This window comes from Heterodontus francisci, chromosome 43 (assembly GCF_036365525.1).
Source record: "Heterodontus francisci isolate sHetFra1 chromosome 43, sHetFra1.hap1, whole genome shotgun sequence".
NCBI classification, from domain to species: Eukaryota; Metazoa; Chordata; class Chondrichthyes; order Heterodontiformes; family Heterodontidae; genus Heterodontus; species Heterodontus francisci.
The window spans coordinates 13,429,267-13,450,365 of NC_090413.1; the positions used below are offsets into that span (position 1 = coordinate 13,429,267).

Below are 21,099 nucleotides of genomic sequence, written 5' to 3' on the forward strand. Positions count from 1 at the left end.
TGGAGAGTGTGGTGCAAATAAAGAAAAGGCAGCAAGGAGAACACTGGATTATTTGAATATGAAAACACCATAGGCACGAATCAAGCTTCAGAGTCAAGGGGCAGAGTTTGTGATGGGAGCAGAGACTGATGGCTGACGTCCAGCTGAAAGAAGTTGTGACTCATCTAAGACTTGACATAATACCCAGAGATCTGTGGGTGGATAACCATCTGGGTAGATACAAAGAAGTTATTTCTCTGGTGGGTGAATGCAGAACAAGGCGGCATAATCTTAAAATTAGAGCTAGGCCACTTAGGACTAAAATCAGGAAGCACCTTTTTACAAAAAGGGTAGTGGAAGTTGGTGACTCTCTCCCCCAAAGGCTGTGGACACTGGGTCAATTGAAATGCTCAAGACAAAGAGTGAGGGAGTATCAAGGGATATGGAGCAAATGAAGTTGAGCTATAGATCAGCCATGTTCTAACAATGGCAGAACAAATTTGAGGGTCTGAACGTGCTGAGTTTGTTCCTATGATCTTGTGCTCCAATTTTCCTTTAGATGGAGGCTTTCAGGCTGCATCAATCCCTATCATGGTTCTGGAGACTGCAAAGTCCCAGTGATCAATGGCTTAATTTTGTTGAATATTTCCCTTGTAGGTAAATCTGTACAGATGCTCTTTCTTGAGCCAAGGCAGCTACTGTAGCCCACGGCTGCCCTGAGGCAGGCCCTATTGACTTGGATATTACGAAGCCAAGATGCTTTTCCATAAATTAAATTGATTGCATCCAACACCCTAGCAAGGCTGGACCAAATGACACAGGCTGGGTGATATTGAACAGCGCTGAGGACAGGCACGGTAGGAATCGATTAGCGGGGGGAAGTAACTGTGGCCACCAAATATGCCACCAAACCCCAGTAATTTGGAAGCTTTTCACAAAGTTGGGGTTTTTAAACTGACAGCTCTTCTGGAGCTAAATGGCTGCCATGCAATCCTTGTTCTGTGATGCAACTGACAAGTAGATGCTCTAAAACTGATCATTGCCAAGATCAGGTCCTGTAGATTCTAATTGTGAAAACCAAGCAAACCTTGAAATTCCATACAAATACTTACAACTCCGAGACTATGCTTAGGTTTACAGGTCTCGAGATTGGAATAAGAACACGCTGACCCTTCAATTAAATCGATAAAACACAGATACATTGCAGTTGCTGAAGCACACAGCAGGTTGGAGTTTGTTGAAGGAAGCTCCAGGCATCACATGCCAGCGTGCACTGCACTATTAATCCACTCAGTGAGGGAAACAGACTCATTCGCTTACTACACCCACTATACATAACAATGTTTCACCTAACTCTGCATTCATCAGATTTAGTTTCTTTTTTAAAAAAAGAGGATTTTTAGAAAGCAAAAGGTAATCTGGATACATCGGTTCACAATTGCAAAATATAATCTCTAAAAATAATTTAGAGTTTATTAATTACATCCTGCTTTTGTGCAGATCCTCCAGTACATGAGGAACTGGCACAGAACAACATAAGTTTGTGAAACCTCTTTCACAGACCACTGCCCATCAATTATTCTACTCCACAGATATACACACACATGCACTCAGAGGGGTTAGTGTCATAATTGGCCTCTCAGATTAGGTACATTTCAACATTAAGTATGAGCTGGGACATAGGGACACCACCACCACATACAGGGCAGTTCAGACATATTGAACCCAGTGATTTTAAATAGGAGGCACTCGTAAATGCATGATGCATGCCGAGAAACACTGACCTCAGGAAAGACTGATTGTTATGGTCTGAGAGTTTAAAATACCATTTATCCTAAAGTATTTGTAAAAGTTTCTTCTCAAAACAAATACAAAAACTCTTACTATGAGAATCTGAGAGACTGTTTCTACTCAAAATACCAAGAGTGAACAACCGGAAAACAGCATGACATAGACTGCCTAGGCTGTATATTTGCTTACCATTCCAACTGTCTTCAGCCATCCTGCTTTCCTGTCTTGCTTTTAAGAATGAGTGGTGAGTGACGTACCCTACTGTCAGCTCCTGTATGGTGTCCAGCTGATTGCTCTGCAGCTTGCTCAAAGGCTGAGCTGCAACAGTTTACTCCGTAATAGTGTAAACATTGCTTTGTGCACAGCTCCAGCACCCGCTCCACAAATCACCTGGAAATCTGCGCAATCCAGTCTCAGTCAGAGTTCTGAGATCAGCCACTTCAAACTTTCCCAGAACAAGCAAGTCGAGCCGTGAAAGGAGAGCCAGCAAACAGTTAACGCCACTTCAGCAAATAGTTTTGCATCATCTCTTAAGAGTATACCGAGACACTACATCAGGGCCAATGTAATACCCTCAGCAAAGACAACAAGGAGCTGTCACAATGCTGGGGCCCCTGCCTTCAGCAGAAATCAGCACACGTGATAGTCACCCAAGGACGTCAACCTTCTACACTCCACAAGCTGTCCTGGATATTCACATGGCAACACTGATAGAGTTACTATATTTACACTGGACTTCCTGGCTTTGCACGGCCACTGCAGTCTGTCTGAAGCAAAGAAAAGGAAGAGCGAGGGTTGTCTTGTAACAGCCACCTCCGTTAAACCTATTACAAGGACACTAATTCAGCTCACATGATAGAAAACTGCTTCTGAACACAACAGAAAATGTGCTTATAACTGAACTTGCTCTCATGCCAGAATGTCTCTGCAAACCTACTGCAGTATTGAAAACTTCGAATTAAGATGTTGTGACTATCAACTCTTGCTGCAACAATTTCCACCAGGACAGTAAGTTTTACTCTGTATTTAACCCGTGCTGTAGCTGACCTGGGGGTGTTTGTTGGAACAACGTAAAGGGACCTTCACTCTGTACCTTGCACCCTTCAGAAGGTTGAGATCCAAAACTCCGATGCTCTGTATCCTAACCTGCATTGTGTCCCAGGCGCCCCTCACCACATGCTCTGTGACTTATGTTGGCTCCCATCCCAGCAATGCCTTCATTTTAAAATTCTCATCCTTTTGTTTTCAAAAACATCCATGGTCTCACCCACCCCCCAGCCCCCATCTCTGTAACCTCCAACCAGCCTAACAACCTTCAGAGATCTCTGTGCTCCTCCAATGCTAGCCTCTTGTTCATCCCTGATTTTCATCACTCCACCATTTGCCCTGCCTGCAGCTGCCTAGACCCCAAGCCCCGACATCCCCTCCCTAATCCTCTTCCTCCTGATTTAAAGATTGCCCTTTAAACCTTCCTCTTTGACCAAGCATTTGGTCACTTGTCCTATTACCTCTTCATGTGGCTTGGTGTCAAACCTCTTCCTCCTGATTTAAAGATTGCCCTTTAAACCTTCCTCTTTGACCAAGCATTTGGTCACTTGTCCTATTACCTCTTCATGTGGCTTGGTGTCAAACCTCCTTTGAAGCACCTTTGGATGTCTTACTACATTAAAAGCACTGTATAATTCAATTTGTTGTATCTAACCTGTGCTGTACCTGCCCTGGGTGTGTTTGATGGGGACAGCACAGAGGGAGTTTCATCTGTATCTAATCTGTGCTGTACCTGCCCTGGGTGTGTTTGATGGGGACAGCACAGAGGGAGTTTCATCTGTATCTAATCTGTGCTGTACCTGCCCTGGGTGTGTTTGATGTTGACACTAGGTGCAAACGCAGAAAAGCATTTTTCCTTTAACTAACACTTTTCACTGATCTAAGCATCAAAGAACCTCAAACATATCTCTGATACTTAAGTGCACAACACTTAACACAGTAGCAGCAAGTGTTGAGCTATTTTTGGTTCAGTCTGAATGCAATGCAAAATAGATCAGCCATCATCAGTGTAGGAAGAAGTTGTCTGTTATTATGTGGTGAAGTACATCACTTGCACACGGATCCCAAGTGTCTTGTCAGAGACCACAATCAGCACAATGGAGAGATAATGGCCATCAAACCCCACCAATTTGGAGCTAGCAAATTAAAAGCCAGTCTGATTTGAAGTTAAGAGAATTCAGACATATGACCATCCAAAAAGAGATGAATATTTTCACCCCAGGCTTACAGAGTTGACAGATAAGCAGCTGCAGTTCAACATCATATTTATGCAATATCATTGGTTTGCTCTCACACAAACACAGAAGTAATAAACTGTACATAACCATTATGGAGGGGCTAGGAGGGGACACTAAAGTACGAGTAAAGCTTAGCCTAGTGACTCTTGCCTCCTTGTGCACACTAATTAGCCGCTGTAACTTTAGCAGATCAGTTGAATGCCAGTTTGTGTTTGTATATGGGTTTCCATTGAACTTACAATGGCCAATTGGTAGAATCTGTCCTTTTTTGAAAAAATTCCTGATGTCTATCCATATACTCAACATTACATGAATTCATCACCATAAATTGCTCCCATGACCAAAGACAGGCCTGTAACCAGCTGTACTTCACACCAGCATTGCACAACTTTCCAGGAACATCTCAAGTTCTTTTAAGAGTGCGGGAATATGTACCCTCAATTCTAGAGCTTTAACCGTGCCTTTCCCTCTTGCTTTTAAACGACTTAGATTAAAATGATGAGCTAGTGTGATTTTCTGCTGGTGACTTTCCACAATATAGCGCAAACCAGTTAGTCACAATGTATTTGAAAAATGTAGTTGGCAGGAAAAAAGACAGAGGCGCAAGGGGAGAGCCAACTGTGCAACAGCCCCAACAAACAAATTTCTCTGCAGCACCTGTGGAAGAGCCTGTCACTCCAGAATTGGCCTTTATAGCCACTCCAGGCGCTGCTTCACAAACCACTGACCACCTCCAGGCGCGTATCCATTGTCTCTCGAGATAAGGAGGCCCAAAAGAATTTGAAAAATGGCCAGTTCCTGCTTATCTGCAGTCTGAAGATCTGATGAACCTTCCTAGAATCCAGATGTGAAGTACGCAAAACTTGTGCATGTCAACTGCATTAAAAAAAAACCAAATCCCTATTTAGCCACAGGGCCAAAAAGGAAATCCCTGGTGTAAAAGAGGTTATATTTGTTCAGCTTAAAGGTGGCAGACATACTGTATTTGTAAATCATAGGAAATGCTACAGGCCCAGTGATGCACACTTTATATGTTAAGAACTTCCATTCAGCTCATGCCATTAACATAGAAAAATATCCCTTAGTAAAGCACTTAGGACAATCAGACAAAAATGGATGTCAAACCAGAACAGGAGATATTGGGGAGGGGTGGGGGTCAAAGAGATGGGCTTTAAGAACGGTCTTAAAGGAGCAGACAGAGATGGACACATGGAGAGATTTACACCTTCAAATCTGTAATCATGATCAGCGTATGTTTATTATTATTGGTACTGGGATACTTGAATTGATCTCGGGAAGAGATTACGAAACTCAAATGAAATCATTTCTGATTTCAAATTAAATCAGATTGAACTGCATCTTTACAGAAATAGAGTTCCAGCTTCTCTTTTAAATGTAGTTCTGTGCATAGCGTCACAGGTGCCAGACTTTACCATGGCATCACACACAGTTACACCCGAGAAGGCGAGAAACACTGAAAGCAGAGAGAGACTACAGTACAGCTCTTCCACCCTCCCTATCTTGCATCATTCTGAAATTAAAATAACTCCCACTGCTACAAACAGTACCCACATATCTAATGGCACAAACTCATCACACTGACACTTCCCAAACCACTGCGGGTTGCTGCACAAAAAACCCAACTGAAGCTACACCCAACAAATGATTTAGAATCCACAGTAATTAAACACTGTTGGTAAGCTGAAAACTGTGAAGAATAGGACTCCTCAGGCATTCTCAATTTACTGACTTTAATAAACACTTCTTAAATACTCATCAGCAGTAGGTTTTCCTGCCCCCAGAACTATACGATTTATCTCTATTAACATGATAAACATGATCAAGAAGGATGGCCTTACGTCCACTTGAGAAATAAACATTGTAGCATTATGGAACTTGTCTTTGCACCTCAACAACTGACATCAGTTACTAGTATCGACATCTTGTGGCACTTCTATAAATTCCTCTCCATTTTTAACATGGAAAATCTCTCAGATTTCACCTACAATTGGATTTCATTGTTGAAAGCCCCAAGCTGTGCCATTTCTAGTGCATGGCTCCTAACCGAGAATTACTTCTAAAGCACGCATGGTAGCCAATTTGTGCATAGCAATGTCCAAATTGCAATGAGCCAAGCGACTAGCCCATTTGTTTTAGTGGTGGTGGTTGAAGGGGGAAATGTTGGCCAGACCACTAAACACGACATAAGAAATAGAAGGAGGAGTAGGCCCCTTGAGCCTGCTCTGCCATTCAATAAGATCGTGGCTGATCTTCTACCTCAACTCCACTTCCCCGCACTATTCCCACATCCCTTAATACACAAAAGTCTATCGACCTCTGTCTTGGATATACTCAACGACTGAGAATCCACAGCTCTCGAGGCAAAAAGCTGGCTCTTTTTTAAATAGTGCCACAGGATCTTTTACATCGACCTGAACAGGTAGACTGGGGGGCCTTGTTTAATGTCTCATTGTAACCCACAGCCCTGCACTCCAGTGTGTCAGTCTAGATTACGTACTTGGGTCCTGAGTATTCTGCTGGCTTGGAGGCAAACAAGCTAATACTGTGTCAGACAGACAGTGAAGGGGGAGGGGGACAAACTGGTAGAATTATCGGATCTTCATGAAATGCCATTGCCTACCTACATCACTGTGAAGCTATTCGATGCAGAAGCTCTGTCACTTAAAATAAAACTTCGGTCAAGATTCAAGGTGGTCAAGAATTTGGCCAAGATACCAAGCTCTACAAAAGACACTGATGGATCTGAAACAATAGCAATCCATAAAATAATGTGAGCACTGTGGACAGAGCCTTTCCATATCAACGCTCGCTATTATAAAGCTGCAGCTCCACAAACGTCTGGCTGATTGGAAGAAGCTTCAAACTTAGAAGGAATCCAAATGAGTAAAGGAAAATTGTACTCTGCAAATTTCACAAGGGCAACAATCCTCTCGAGTGCCACAATTACAGTTATTTCTCCGTAGTAACTCAAATCCATTTCGAAAAATAGATCAGATTGAAATGAATAATGATCATCCATGACCTCTGCACGGCACCATCCTGTTTAGACCAGAAACTCCTTGCAGTAGTCTCTTTAAAGCTCATGAATGACATCCACTGTGCAGATCAAGTTCCAGCAAGAGGGTCTGATCGGACAGAAAACTTCACACGTCCAGTACAATTTACATTTTTAATTAACACATTAGATGTTCAATAAAATAGTTTCTCACTGCAAAATGATGCCTTTCTGCGTTTCAATACTGCGGCACAGCTGCAGGGTCATTGATTTCCCTGACTGTGACGTTCTCGGTGCCTCAGTTGCCAACTGAGTGAGGCAGATGGAGAAGGTCCCAGGTTCAGTGCCAAGTTAGCTAATCTTAGCAAGAATTATGAATGAAGCAGTACCATTGGCCTCAGCATTGGCTCAGTTAAGAGGGGATGGGGGTGGGGGGGGTGGGGGGGGGAGAATAGTCGGGAGAAAACCCACCAGGGTTCCTGCTCCCACTCGCGGTTCAATGACTTCTGCTGTGGGTTGGGGGTTTATTCATGAAGAATGAACACTTGGAGAAGGTACCAGAGCATACTGCTGCCCACTGAACTGTACACCAGCATGAATTAATGCCTTTATGACAGAAGGGAATTAAAACAAAAAAAGACAGATCTAATTTGCAATTCCTCACCCCCTCACCCTTACCAACCAAAGGGACAAAAGAATGACCCGCATTTATATAGTGCCTTTCACGACCACAGAATATTGCAAAGCATTTTACAGCCAATTAAGTACTTCTGAACTTTTGTAATGTAGGAAGCATGGCGGCCAATTTGTGCACAGCAAGATCTCACATATAGTACATGATAATGACCAGATAATCTGTTTTTGTGAAATTGATTGAGGGATAAACATTGGGCAGGACATTGGAGATAACTCCCCTGCTCCTCTTCGAAATTGTGCTGTAGGATCTTTTACATTCACCTGCAGACAGGGCTTCGGCTTAACCTTTCATCTGAAAGACGGTATGCCAGACAGTGAAGCACCTCTTCACTACTGCACAGGAGTGCCTGCTTTTTTGATTTTTGGGCTTAAATCCTGGAGTGGGACTTGAACCCACAACATTCTGACTTTGAGGCAGAACAGCTACCAATTGAGCCACAGCTGACACTGAGGACAGCTGTAGGCTGCAGGAAGATACTGATGGTCTGGTCAGATGGGCAGAAAATGGCAAATGGAATTCAATCTGGACAAGTGTGAGGTGATGCATTTGGAGAGATCAAACAAGGCAAAGGAATACATGATTAATGGGAAAATACGGAGATGTGTAGAGGAAGTGAGGCACCTTGGAGTGAATGTCCATAGACTCCTGAAGGTAGCAGGACAGGTTGATAAGGTGTTAAGAAGGCAAATGGAATCCTTCCCTTTATTAGAATAGAGGTATCGAGGAGCAGGGAGGTTATGCTGGAACTGTATAAATCATTGGTTAGACCACAACTTGAGTACTGTGTGCAGTTCTGGTCACCTCATTACAGAAAGGATATAACTGCACTAGAGAGGGTACAGAGGAGATTTACGATGATGTTGCCAGGACTGGAAAAATGCAGGTATGAGGAAAGATTAGATAGGCTGGGGTTTTTCTCCTTGGAACAAAGGCGGCTGAGGGGAGACCTGACTGAAATGTACAAAATTATGAGGGGCCTGGAAAAAGTGGAGGTGAAGGGCTTATTTACCTTAGCAGAGAGGTCAGTGACTAAGGGGAATAGATTTAAATAGATTGGTAGAAAGATTAGAAGGGAGGTGAGGAAAAACTTTTTCACCCAGAGTGTGGTGGGGGTCTGGAACTCACTGCCTGAAAGGGTAGTTGAGGCAGAGACCCTCAACTCATTCAAAAGCAGTCTGGATATGCACCTCAAGTACCGTAATCTGCAGGGCTATGGACCAAATTCTGGAGGGTGGGTTTTGAATGGGTGGATTGTATGTGATCTGGCTGAGGCATGGGGGAAGTTTTTAATCAGTGTTAAAGACAAAGTTGGAACATTACTGCTGCCAAGGACACCCCCAAAGAAATACTTAGACATAACTGGGTACTCGGACATTGTTAGAACCTCCAAAACAAAACCATAAGGCTAAAAGGATCGGGAGATAAAGAGGAGTCAGTGACAACATCACACCATTTATGGATTTTTAAAGGTCTATAGAAAGATGGAGACATAAGGAGTGCTACAGTTTTCGGGTCCTGATAAAAAGAACTGTTAGATTAGGAGATGGTGCATTAAGGTTCGATTTCATCAGTGAGGCTATAACAAAGAACGAGGTTAAGGAGTTAGGGAAGATCACTGAGCCAAGAAAAGTTTTTTTTCCTAAATCACACTTAGAAATGCTTGCCCAGATGAAACAATAATCAAGTATTGGACAGACATAGGCTTCCTAGAGAGTTGAAGTGTTTGGCATAAAGAAGGAACTGTGCTTTGTGAAAGCAACTACTGAAATAGAGATGTGGAAGTCCCCACACAGGCAGCATGTTAACAGTTATCTATAACCAATAGTAACTACTGGTCAGATATGGAGAAATGGTGTTTAAAAGAAAGTGCTTGGAATTGATTTGAACACCATTTTTACAGATGTAGTTAAGAAGAAAGATGTGCTGTTTAATTCTCTTGCCTGTAAAAGTCCAAACAGCATTCATCCAAACAGTGAAAAGCAGGTGACTGTATTTTCTTCACCAGAAAGAGTTGTAGGCCTTTGTTCTTAGGTAATCTGGTTAATTAGGCTGCCGTACCAGATTCTGTTTTGCTACTGTTATTGGGGTAAGCTGTACTAGCCATTTCATTCTGAATCAGAAACTTATTAGATGAATTTCATTATTGCACAATATCAAACTCAAACACAGTTTTGTTGTGTTTATGTATTTCAGTTGACTGCTAGGCGTGAAAGGTCTTGTGGATTCTCTGATGGTTGCAAAGATATTCCACTGTATTTTTATCTGGCAATATATTTAAAACCTCTTTGCTTTCTTTCTTCAAATAAATGGATAAAAGTATCTCCAGTTCTTGCCAGATTCTAAAGACAGGCTCTGTGACGTGTCAAGCACATTTTACTTAAAATTCCCAACCAAAGGGATACAGCTTGGAACACTTTGTTGCCAAGGAGCACAAAAACTGTGTCAATTCTCAGTACTTTGTTTTATTGCAAGTGACTATTCCTTTGTCGCCACTGAAAATGGGCTTGTGACAGTTCTTATGAACTTTAAATACAAGTTGCCTTGTATTAATTTAATTCTCTTCATTTTATAACTATTTTATATTGAAAATAAATCTGATTAGTTGTTTAAACCCGTGGGATTTTGATCCCTCTAATATTTTCCATCTATCAGGTGTTTTAACGAGCACAACACAAAACTATGTTTGATTCAGTGGCAGTACCACATTAGGGATGACACCCTTGCGCTACTGCACAGAGTTTACAGCACAGAGGCAGGCCATTCAGCCCAGTTGGCCTCTACTGGTGTTTATCGCCATGTGAGACTCCTCCCACTATAGGGGCAAAATTGATAACAGTAGGCATGAGGGCTGAGATTCGTGCTCAGAAACTGGTAGGCCCCTGAATGGGATAACACTGCATAAGAGTCAAAACTGCAACATATGACAAACACATCCAAACCCCAGAGAACCTAGAGGTAAGAAATGACATTCAAAGTGCTATAAATGCAAGTATTTCTGCACTACAAAAGAAATCCAGCAAAGTGGGATGAGCGAGCATAAATTTAAAACTCAAAGGATGCAAAATGTTTGGAATGATCTGCCACATTCACAATATATTTAAGTGCCATGAGTTAAGGGGACCAAGTTTGACTGTCTCAAATGAATTTTTCTCAAATTGATTTTTCATGCACTATAATTTAAATTTGGCAACCACCAAAAAGTTGTTTGTTAGCCACATTTACAGAAGAATTTTTAGACACAAGGTAAAGGTGATTATCCCCAACAAATCCATCCCTTTTCCACAGAACAACCCCACTATCAACTCCATCACTCAATCCATCCTCTCTCCAAAAATGCATTAATTGCCTTTGAATCTATTCATAATGCCTTCAACATCCCTCCTTGCTAACGTACTGCTCACCTCCATCATCCTTTGGGTGAAGATGTTCACCTAATTTCCTTCTTACTCTTAACTGTGGTGTGGTCTGGTATTTGAAGCCTTTACAATGGACAGCAATTGCCTGGATCAAAATTGTCAATTCCCACCACATTCCTGAAAACCTCAATTTGGGAAAAATCCTCCTTTTCCAAAAAAAAAAAATCAATCCTATTTCCTTAATTGGCTCAGTAGGTAGCACTGTCACTTTCAAGTCCGAAGGCGGCAAGTTCAGCTCCAATCCTGGATTTGAGCACATAATCCAGGCTGACACTTCAGTGCAGAACCAAGTGTGCTGGAGTGGTCATCTTTGGCTTAACTGCTCAGGTGCATGTAAAGATCACATGGCACTATACTTCACCCAGAGGTTAAGAGTTGTGCAGTGATCACTAATAGTGCCTCTTAAACAAAACCAGCTCATTGACGGTCAATTTCGATTCTGCCAGCTCCAAACCTCACTGCAGCCTTAATTCAGTCATGGATGCAAGAGCTCAATTCCACAGTGGAGGAGTGTAGCTACCCTTTACATCAAGGCAACATTCCACCAAATATGGCACCAAAGGAGTTCAAACAAGATACAGTAATGGAGATCAAAGGGAAAATCCTCCAGTGGCTTGAGTTATACCTGATGCAAAGGAAGATAGTTGCGGTTGTTAAAGATCAATCATCACAGCCCAAGGACATTACTGCAGGAGTTCAAGAAACAACAATAACTTGCATTTATTTAGTGCCTTTAGCACAAAAAATGTCCCAAGGCACTTCACATGACCATTATAAAGCAAAATTTGACACCGAGCCACAAAGGCGACATTAGGGCAAAATGGCCAAAAGCTTGGTTTTAAGGAGGGTCTTAAAAGGAGTAGAGAAAGAGATTGAGAGACAGAGAGGTGTAGGGAGGGAATTCCAGAGCTTAAGGCCTAGGCAGCTGAAGGCACGACCACTGGTGGAGAAACAATTAAAATCAAGGATACTCAAGAGGGCGGAATTAGAGGACTGCAGATAATTACAGAGATAGGGAGGGGTGAGGCCATGCAGGGATTTAAAAACAAGGATAAGAATTTTAAAATCGAGACATTGCTTAACTGGGAGCCAATGTAGATCAACGAGGTGGGAAGCATCTTCAGCCTAACCAACTTTTCCTGCTTCTGGTCTCCTTATTTAAGGAAGGATATAAACGTGTTGGAAGCGGTTCAGAGGAGGCTTACTAGATTGATACCTGGAATGAGCGGGTTGGCTTTATGAGGAAAGGTTGGACAGACTGGGCTTGTTTTCACTGGAGTTTAGAAGAGTGAGGGGGAGACTTGATTGAAGTATATAAGGTCCTGAAGGGTCTTGACAAGGTGAATGTGGAAAGGATGTTTCATCTTGTGGGCGAGTCCCAAACTGGGAAGCACGGTTTTAAAATTAGGAGTCGTCCTTTTAGGATGGAGATGGAGAAATTTTATCTGAGGGTTGGGCGCCTTTGGAACTCTCTGCCTCAGAAGGTGGTGGAGACAGGGTCATATTTTTAAGGCGGAGGTAGATTGATTCCCTTGCCTAACAAGAATCTAAGGTTATTGGGGTAGATGGGAGTGTGGAATTCAAGACACAAACAGATCAGCCATGATCTTATTGAGTGGCGGAGCAGGCTAAAGGGGCCGAATGGCCTACTTCTGCTCCTAATTTGTATGTTTGTATGCTTCGTCAATATTCTTCCCTCCATCATTAGATCAGAAATGGGGCTGTTTACTTCTGATTCCAAAGTGTTCAGTTCCATTCACAATTCCCCCAACAATGACGCAGTTCATGTCAGCCTACAGTAGGACCTGGGTAACGTTCAGGCTTAGGCTAAATGCGAGGTAATGATAATCTCAAACAAGAGAAAGCCCAGCCCTCTCTCTTGACCTTCAATAGTACCACCATCATCGAGCTCCCCACCAGCAACATCTTGGGCATCACCATTGATCAAAAGCTGATCTGGACCAATTTAACAACAATGATTAAGAGATCAGGACATATGCTGGGTACTCCTGCAGCTTACCTCCTGACCCTTTGAAGCCACTCCATCGACAAGACTCGAGTGGCTTACAAAAGAAATCCGGGATAGTATTAGATTTGAAGAGAGGGCATATAAAATTGCCAGAAAAAGCAGCAAGTCTGAGGATTGGGAGCAGTTTAGAATTCAGCAAAGGAGGACAAAGATTGATTAAGCGGGGGCACATAAAAACTGACTGTAAAAGCTTCTATAAATATGCGAAGAGAAAAAGATTAGTGAAGACAGATGTAGGTCCCTTACAGTCAGAAACAGGGGAAAATTATAATGGGGAACAAAGAAACGGCAGAACAATTAAACACATACTTTGGTTCTGTCTTCACAAAAGAGGACACAAATAACCTCCCAGAAATGTTAGGGAATCAAGGGTCTAATGAGAGGGAGGAACTGAAGGAAATCAGTATTAATAAAAAAAATAGTGTTAGGGAAATTCATGGGGTTAAAGGCTGACAAATCTCCAGGGATAATCTACATCCCAGAGTACTAAAGGAAGCGGCCCTGAAAATACTGGATACATTGGTCATCTTCCAAAATTCTATAGACTCTGGAGGAGTTCCCACAGATTGGAAGGTGACAAATGTAACCTCACTTTTTAAAAAAGGAGGGAGAGAAAAAACAAGGAATTACAGACCAGTTAGCCTTACATCAGTAGTGGGGAAAATGCTAGAGTCTATTATAAAGGATGTGATAGCAGAACACCTGGAAAGCATAAATGGGAGTGGACAAAGTCAACATGGGTTTACGAAAGGGAAATCATGCTTAACAAATCTACTGGAGTTTTTTGAGGATGTAACTAGTAGAATAGATATGGGAGAACCAGTAGATGTGGTGTATTTGGATTTTCAGAAGGCTTTTGATAAGGTCCCACATAAGACGTTAGTGTGCAAAATTAAAGCACATGGGATTTGGGGTAATATACTGGCATGGATTGAGAATTGGTTGACAGACAGGAAATAGAGAGAAGGAACAAACAGGTCTTTTTCTGGGTGGCAGGCAGTGACTAGTGGGGTACCGCAGGGATCAGTGCTTGGGCCCCAGCTATTCACAATATATATTAATGACTTGGGTGAGGGAACTAAATGTAACATTTCCAAGTTTGCAGACGACACAAAGCTGGGGGGGGAATGTGAGCTGCGAGGAGGATGCAAAGAGGCTCCAATGTGATTTGGACAAATTGGGTGAATGGGCAAATGCATGGCAGATGCAGTATAACATGGATAAATGTGAGGTTATCCACTTTGGTTGTAAAATCAGAAAGGCAGATTATCTGAATGGTGATAGATTTGGAAAGGGGGAGGTGCAACGAGACCTGGGTGTCCTTGTACATCAGTCGCTGAAAGCAAGCATTCAGGTGCAGCAAGCAGTTAGGAAGGCGAATGGTATACTGGCCTCCATTGCAAAAAGATTTGAGTACAGGAGCAAGGATGTCTTACTGCAGTTGTACAGGGCCTTGGTGAGACTACATCTGGAGTATTGTGTGCAGTTTTGGTCTCCTTATCTGAGGAAGGATGTTCTTGCCATGGAGGAGTGCAAAGAAGATTTACTAGGCTGATTCCTGGGATGGCAGGATTGACGTATGAGGAGAGATTGGGTCGACTAGGCCTATATTCACTAGAGTTTAGAAGAATGAGAAGGAATCTCAGAAACCTATAAAATTCTAACAGGACTAGACAGGTTAGATGTAGGGAGGATGTTCCCGATGGCTGGGGAGTCCAGAATCAGCGGTCACAGTCTCAGGTTACGGGGTATACCATTTAGAACTGAGATGAGGAGAAATTTCTTCGCTCAGAGGGTAATGAACCTGTGGAATTCTCTACCGCAGAAGGCAGTGGAGGCCAAGTCATTAAATATATTCAAGAAGGAGGTAGATATATTTCTTAATGCCAAAGGGATCAAGGGATATGGGGAGAAAGCAAGAACAGGGTACTAAATTAGACAATCAGCCATGATTTTTTTTGAATGGCGGAGCAGGCCAGAAGGGCCGAATGGCCTCCCCCTGCTCCTATTTTCTATGTTTCTATGATGGAATACGACCACTCACATGGATGGGTTCAGCTGTAACAATACTCAAGCAGCTTCACACCATCCAGGTTCGAGTAGTTAGTTCACTTGATTGGCGCTCCTACTACTGGATTCAATATCCTCTTCCGCTACCCACTGACACACTGTGGCTGCAGAATGTACAATCTACAGGATGCAGTGCAGCAACTCACCAAGGTTATTTTTGACAGCACCTTACTCCCCTGCAGCCACTATCCTCCAAAAGATGAAGTGCAGCAATGTTGTGGAGACAAGATCACCGACAAGTCACATACAATCCTGAGTTAGACATGTATCTCCAATCCTTCATTACCCCAGGTCAGTATCCTGGGATTCCCATTGTGCGAGCACTATCAACCACAGGGAATGCAGCGTTCATGGAGAAGGTCCACCAACTTCTCAGGGCAATTAATGCAGCCTAGGCAGCATCACCCTTATTCAAAAGAATATTTTTTGTAAAATTCGAAGAGCAAAGGAGTTCTCCCAATGCCTTGGGCAACATTATCCCTCAACCAACATCACTGAAAACAGATAAGCTGGCCATTTTTTTCACTGCTTTTTGTGGGGCTTTGCTGTGCCCAAATTGGGTAATGTGTTTGCCTCAATGATGATTACAGTTTAGAAATAATTCACTGGCTGTGAAGTATTTTGAGACAATTTGAGGATATGAAAAGCACTAAATAAATGCATGTTCTTTTTTTCGAAATGTAAGTTCCCAATACAAGAAGCCATCTTGATTGCTCACTTTAAGATCTCTGCTGCAGTAACATCCTTCCTATAATTAGGTGACCAGAATTGCATACAGTATTCAAATGGGTGGTGTGATCATTAACAATACAGCAATGCAATCTCCTCTTATTGGTCTCTGCAATTGCAACCCAGTAGACTGTTTGATGTCTTCACAGCAGCTAAGCACTGTACTGATGCTTTTTCCACTATAAAATCTAGGTCTCGATCAACAGTGTACCACTGGCCCATTTGATACATATACCCTCATTTGATTCCTTGCTCCTGTACTACTGTTTTACATTTACCCCATTAAATTGCATGTGCCACCTTAATGATCAAAACCCTTCTGAATTGAGTTGCATTGTTCCTAATTATTTACTTTGTCTCCTACCATTGCTTATACTGTGCCTTTCAAGGTAACAGAACCTCCCAATATCCTTTACGGGCTGTGGGGGGAGGGGGGGGGGGTGCAGAGGGCTGAGGACAGTGGACACGGAGCGGGAATTATGGAGAAGTTAGGGAAGGTGAGATAATGTGTGGACAAAGGGAGAGAGCTGAGAAAAATGTTGAAGTTGTGAGTGATAGATAGTAAGGAGAGACTTGAATTCCAAGAGTAGAGGGCTGTTCTAGCTGAAGCTCTGGTTGCAATTACTGTGTTTCATTGCATCGCTCCTGTTTGCATTTATTGTCTTGTTCTCTCTCATTAGGTTTTCTGTTCTTTACTCTCCACAAAATCTTTATATCTTGATTCAAGTTATCTCTTCCTTAGGTGTTTTGGTTGATTCGCTATACACCTTCCCTGGGTGCAGTACTAGGACTCTCTCTGGTTCCCCTTGATGCATTCAGTCACACAGCACCTCTCCTGGGTGCACTCACTGCCCCTCCACTTCAGCCTCCCATACACACACTCATTGTCTCTTTCTCGCTCCCCTCCCCCCCCCCCCCCCCCTCCCTCCACCTCCCCTGGAAGCACTCATCGTCTCGCTCTGTCTCTATGCATCCAACTCAGTCTCTCACTTACTCAGTATCTCCCCTAGGTGCACTCACCATTTCTCTCCCTCCCTGTGTATCTTCATTTTGTCCCTGTGCATCTGGATGCACTCACATGTCTCACTCTCTTTTCACCTCCTCTGGACGCACACCCCAATTCTCTCTCTTTCGTCCAGCAGCTTTCTTGGGTGTACCCAGTCTTTTTCTGCCTCAATATGGTTCTCCTGGGTTTGTTTGTTTTCCCCCGCTCTGGTTCAGTTTGCTGTTTTGCTACAAACCCTTTATAACTTTACTCACGTTGTCTCTCCATTAGACGTTTGGTTTGATTTGTACTTATTATTGACTTTTCCTTTCAATCTACCTGCTTCCAGCCAGCTCATATGGTATTCAGAGGCTTTGTGGTGTCACTGGCAACCTATTGACACTGATCCAAGGGAGAGTGTAAAGCTACTGACTGCAAATTAAGTTGCCAGGCTATGAGATGGAGGGGCACCAACAGAGAAAGGAAAGTCTGGCTAAGACTGCAGAGCCACCTACAGGAACTGGAAATTGCCAGAGGGTTGAGGTGAAGGTTAAATATCAAGTCATTAGTAATAAAAGGAAAAAAGTACAATAATTTTTAAATGAGAAGGCAGGACTGCAAAAGGCCAGAGTGATCTGACATTGCGAAGAGAACGGAACTGCGGAAAATGAAATATGAGCAAGGAGCATCAGAAGCAGCCAGAGGGAGCGCTGTGTGTACGTAACTCTTCATTGCAGATCTGCAGTCAGGTCCTGTGACAATGATGTAACGTGAAAAATTAATGGGAAACTAGAGTACCCTTTCCATCAATAAAAACCCTGCTCACGTCACAACAGAAAACTGAATTCTTCGGGAAGAAAAATAGGGTTGCTGTTACACGAAAGTTGAACTTCCATTACAAAAGGATTCTGCAACAAAATTCAGTGCAGCCAGAGACTCTTATTGTCCACATTTAGTAATCAAATTGGGAATGGCACATGAGAGATTCAGAAAAAAAAGAAAATCCTAGTTTTAAAAAAAGTTAGCTAAAAATATAATCAGACGTGCAGCAAATGTTTCCTAAAGTCTCAGATAGTGAATCAGTGGTGTCACTAGTGAGGAGTCAGCCTTCGCCAGCTGGTTTCACCTTGTACCCTGAGGCACCCAGCACTGGGCTGGGTCAATAGCAGCTCCTAAAGGCAGCTAAAAAATGAAGTAAAACTGGTGGGAACCAACTACAAATCAGTTCAGGGAATTGCATCATAATGGTGAGAAATACTAAGTCTTAACAGGCTAGGAATGAGATCAAAATAATATGTGGTTTCATTTGTGACTAAGAGTATTGCAACAAAGAGAAAATGAGCTGCAGTAAATTAGTACTACTGGGACATATAATTAGTAAGAAATGTTTTGAAGCTGATACATTCTACAATAACTAAATTAAGCACAGGTTCATTACAGAAACAAAATGACAGAAACTAAGACTGAGATACAGGGGTGGTACCACCAGTTACAATCTTGTTCTTCAGACACTCAAACCTGCTTTCCAAACCAGCCCAAACTGATGGCTACTCTCAGCTTGATTCAAGGGTCCTGTATAGAATGAGTTACTGACTATCTGAATGGAGGTCCTAGTGGGCATTTAATTACTCACAAAGACCATAATTAGGAAGAGATGCCCTATTGTTCTACATGCATTTCCCTCCTCTGTCCATCACCACCACCAGGGCTGCCCATTATTTCAGGTCTCCGTTGCTCCGTTGGCCTGGAGCAGCCCAGCCCCTATAACAGACCAGATCCTACTGATGTTAACTGGAAACAGTTCCTCAAGCCACATGTGGGGCTGTCTTATAACCTGCACCACCGAGGCAGTTGGGAAGGGAGCTGAAGATCGACGAGTTACCACGAGGAGCAAAGTACAATGGGGAAATGAGGGACTCCAACAGATTGGAATTCAAACTTTAGTCTTCCTAATGTTCTCAGCAGCCATCTCTCCAGAGTAGCCCTCAGAATTAAATTTGAACACACTCCTGAAGGAGGTTAAAAAAAAATTGAAAGGCTGTACGAAAGGTTGCAAAAGCAGAACAGGTCCAAGACAGTCCACTCCTAATAATTCAAAGCAAAAATTTAAATTATCCAGAAATTCATATCAAGCAATTGGATTAAAATGGTACAATAAACCATTGTAAGCACGATTCAAACTTGAATTATCCAGCAATTTTAATTAAACAACTTTGCAATAACAGTAGACTAATGCTCTTGGCAATGTGCTTAGAATGGTAAACTGTTTCGGAGATTGCACTGCCAGAGTGTGTGTGCTGGAGGCATGTTCAATTGAGGCATTCAAGAGGGAATTGGATCATCTGAAAAGGAAGAATGCGCAGGGCTACGGGGAGAAGGTGGGTGAGTGGCACTAGGTGAATTGCTCCTTCAGAGAGCCAGCAAAGACGTAATGGGCTGAATGGTTACAGTACAGAAGGAGGCCATTCGACGATTCTATGAAAACTAGTTTTATCCCTCCTGGGGACTAAAAGCTCTCCACCCAACAGCACTGAAGGAGTATCCTCACTACACAGACTGGAGTGTTCAGAAGGCTCACCACAACATCAAGGGCAACTCGGGATGGGCAATAAATGGCATTGCTATCATCCAAATCCCAAGAATGTATAATAAAAACAGCACCTTTTATAATCATATAAGGTAGCTGATCAGGATCTGCACTAACAAAGTAACATAATCTTGAAGAACAATCACTGCTGTACCAATAACCATCACCTGAAAATATGGACCTCACTGTCTGTCAGGCTTGACTGGACTCTGTAGTTTTATATAAAATTTACAGCACAGAAGTAATTTAACCCAAGGGGTCTAAGCTGGTCTTTATGCTTCACATGAACCTCCGCCTACTTTACTACTTATTACCTTATCAACATATCCCCCTCCTTTTTGCATATTGTTGTTTAAAAGGAGCCACGCACATTATTTTCTATTTAATTAAGCGTATAACTGATGAATTTTGGTCATATTTATAACAACAAGCAGATGGAATTAATTTTAACCCAAGTTACCCAACGGGAAACTGACTGGATTACATTAGCCACCCACTCATTCTTTGTTTTGTTGATTGGAAATAGCAGATACTGAATAGTATGCACACAGCAGCTGACGGAATCAAGCGTTGGATATTTTGCATTAGTTTATGTAATCTAAATTTCTGAGAGGCTTCAAAGAGACACGTCAACAAATCTGAGAAACTGAACAAAGGATGAGGGGAGAAAAAGCCAGCACGATGATTACTTGCACAATCTGGCAGTGTCATTCATAACCAGGAGAGCTGTGCTGAGCTCGCAGTCCAGAGATCTTGAATGTGAAGATCTACTCCAGTCAAAATTCTGCTAGCAATTAACATTGTTTGAGTGTTATAAACCAACATATTGAGTGTGCGTAGTTTCCATTAACATCACAAAATAGGAATGATCATTTATATAAGTGGTTTGACATAGGTGCAAGAGGATTGGTACTGAAGCTTTCCGACAACAAATTCAGGAGCAGGGCAAACTGTGAGGAAGAATGCGGGAGACCACAGGAGGGTGAAGGCAAGCCAGTACAGTGGGCAGATAGGAGGCAGATGCAGTTCAATATAAAAAAACCGAACTAGTATATTTTTGAAGAAAATGAAACAGATTATGAGGAAGACAGATACTTCATTACAAAAAGTATTTGAGTCATGGAAAGAGAACGTTGAGGATTAACTGGACTGAAGCCAGGAATAAAGGGCTATAGTTATTAAGACTCAAAAGCATGAAAACTATTTTCATTGGAACAAGGAAGGTGTGTGGGGGGGGGGGTGGAATCTAAGTTTTCAAAATTATGAAAGATTTTAAGGTAATTAGTGCAAGATTATTTTCACAGGTTGACAAATTGATAACATGGGGCACAGACTCAGGACTATCACTAAAAGAATGAAAGGTGTAATCAGAATCCCCCCCATGTAGAAGGTTAACAGAATGAGGAACTGTGCTTTAACACTAATGGCTGTTAAGGTAGAGACTAACATCATTTAAAAGGGAACTGGATGAGTATGAAGAGGAGGAACAGTAAAAAGGATAACGAGAATTGAGAT

The 21,099-nt window shown here is 42.4% G+C and overlaps 1 protein-coding gene across 4 annotated transcripts in view; it reads right to left on the minus strand.

Moving 5' to 3' along the window:
• Positions 1–21,099, minus strand: part of LOC137355609 (cAMP-dependent protein kinase catalytic subunit alpha-like) — a 202,941-nt gene that overhangs the window by 105,951 nt on the left and 75,891 nt on the right. Inside the window, exon 1 of one of the 4 annotated variants that reach the window (XM_068020932.1) lies at positions 1,960–2,320. The exons of the other annotated variants lie outside the window; for them this stretch is intronic. Coding sequence (XP_067877033.1) covers positions 1,960–1,981 — 22 coding nt within the window. The 5' untranslated portion in view covers positions 1,982–2,320. Of the gene's footprint in view, positions 1–1,959; positions 2,321–21,099 lie in introns of those variants that run through there. 4 annotated transcript variants of the gene reach the window in all.